The sequence below is a fragment of the Gaeumannomyces tritici genome, assembly GCF_000145635.1.
Source record: "Gaeumannomyces tritici R3-111a-1 unplaced genomic scaffold supercont2.297, whole genome shotgun sequence".
Classification (NCBI taxonomy): Eukaryota; Fungi; Ascomycota; class Sordariomycetes; order Magnaporthales; family Magnaporthaceae; genus Gaeumannomyces; species Gaeumannomyces tritici.
The window spans coordinates 1-1903 of NW_008804841.1; the positions used below are offsets into that span (position 1 = coordinate 1).

Genomic DNA, 1903 nt, shown 5'->3' on the forward strand with positions numbered 1-1903 from the left:
GACGGCGCGGTGCGACGGCGGCGGCAGCGGGCGCGGGGTGGCCAGGCGGGACATGCCGAAGCCGAAGACGCCGCTCTCGGTGTCGCTGTTGTCGACCTGCGACGCCATCCAGCGCCGGTGGTGCAGCTGCGCCGCCGTCGGGACGGGCGAGGGGCCCGGCGAGGCCGAGGGGTAGAGGTCGTGCTGGTGATGGTTGTGGTGGTGGTGATGGGGGTGGGGGTGGTGGTTGTGGTTGTGGTTGTGGTGGTTGTGGTGGTGGTGGCTGTGGGAGAAGGCCGTGGACGGAACGGCGAGGGGGAGCGGCATGATGGCCGACAGCGGCGATGCAGGCGGCGACGCGGCCGAGCAGCAGCTACCGGGCCCGCCGCCGGCGAACTCGCCCGACACGATGGCGCTGCGCTTGACGGGCACGTAGATGGTGTCGCCGTCGACGATGGGCGCGCCCGCGGCCACGACGGCCGTGGGCGGCGGCGACTGTTGCTGCTGCTGCTGTTGCGCCGCGGTGTTGCCATTCGCAGATGGCGGTCCTCCTCCTCCTGCTGTTGAGGCCGAGGCCACAAACGGCGACGTCGTGTTGGTGCTGCTGACCACGCTGCTGCGCGTGCCCGCCCTCGACGCCGTGGTACCGCCGCCGTCTCCACCGCCGCCGCCGCTGCCGCTGCCTCGGTCCCTGCCGCTGCTCCCGCCGTGGGTCCCGCTGATGGTGCCGCCCCTCGTCGGGAGGAAGGTCACGGACGAAGTGCGCTCGTCGTGGTGGTGATTGTGGTGATTGTGGTGCGGGTGGTGGTTGCTGCTGCCGTCGCGGTCGTGGCGGCGGTGCGACGACGAGCCCCGGTGGTACTGCGACTCCTTGTTGGGCGACGGCATCCTTCTCTCGTCGCCGCCGCCGCCGCCGCCGCCGCCGCCGCCGCCTCCACCGCCCATCCGGCCGAGGGGAAACAGCATGCGGCGGCGCTGGTCGTAGTCGCCTCGCCGGCGGCCGCAGGCGTAGAACAAGAAGCCGAGGAGTGCCAGCGCCGCCAAGACGCCGACGGCGATGCCCGCGATGGCGCCGGGCGGGACGCCCGACGACGACTGCGACGGCGGAGCGGGCTCGGGCGAGGACCCGGAGCCGCTCGGGCCGCCGTTGGGGGACGAGGCGACGGTGGGCTGGACGACGGCGGGCGAGTCGACGGCCATGTCGTGCTGCATCTGCAGCTCGCCCGGGTCGACGTTGATGCCGCCGACCATGCCGTACCTGTTGCAGTCGTCGGGCCCGGACGAGTAGAAGAAGATCGGGGTCGTGTCGGTGATGGTCAGGCGCCATCTCCCGGGAGTCTGTTCATCCGCGTCAGCAAAGCAAGAGAAGCCCATCTTCCACATCTGGGCGCTATAAACAACATCTCCTTCCAAAGACACCCACCTGGCTCTTGTCGTCAAAGAAGCCCGACCAGAACCCCGTCTTGCCGGCGCCCGTCGTCTCAAAGGGCACGCAGGGGAACATGTAGGCCGACCGGACGACGCTGTGGTTGCCCGGGTAGAAGCTGAACTCGACCACGTCGCCGACGCCGGCCACCGTCCGGTTGGGCGAGAAGACGCGCCCGTTGGCGCCCACCATGACGGCCCTCGTCGTCGCCGCCCACGCCGGCCCAGTGCTTGATCCGCCGCCTCCTCCCCTATCGTGGGCCTCCGCCCCAGCCCCCAGCAGCAGCAATAGCCAGAGCCCGGCGACCAGAACGCGGCCAAGCAGGTATGTGGCCTCCATCATGACGATATCTTGGGGGTGAGCCGACGCAGGGATCTGGTTTTTTGCTGTATTACTTTTTGGTCCCCAACGTTTCTTGTCCGAGCCGACGGGAACGCGCGCGGACAGGGTTGTCGATCGAGAATAAGACCACAGGGGGGGGGGGGGGGGGGGGGGGGG

The 1903-nt window shown here is 70.0% G+C and overlaps 1 protein-coding gene across 1 annotated transcript; it reads right to left on the reverse strand.

Moving 5' to 3' along the window:
- Nucleotides 1-390: 390 nt before the first annotated feature.
- On the reverse strand, nt 391-1850 carry GGTG_14357 (hypothetical protein; the record flags this gene model as incomplete). Its single annotated transcript, XM_009232284.1, has 2 exons — nt 1403-1850; nt 391-1317 (listed from the first exon to the last, which is right to left on the reverse strand). Coding segments are annotated over exons 1-2 (1272 nt in total), but the record flags the coding sequence as incomplete, so codon positions are not given.
- Between the last annotated feature and the right edge of the window lie 53 nt (nt 1851-1903).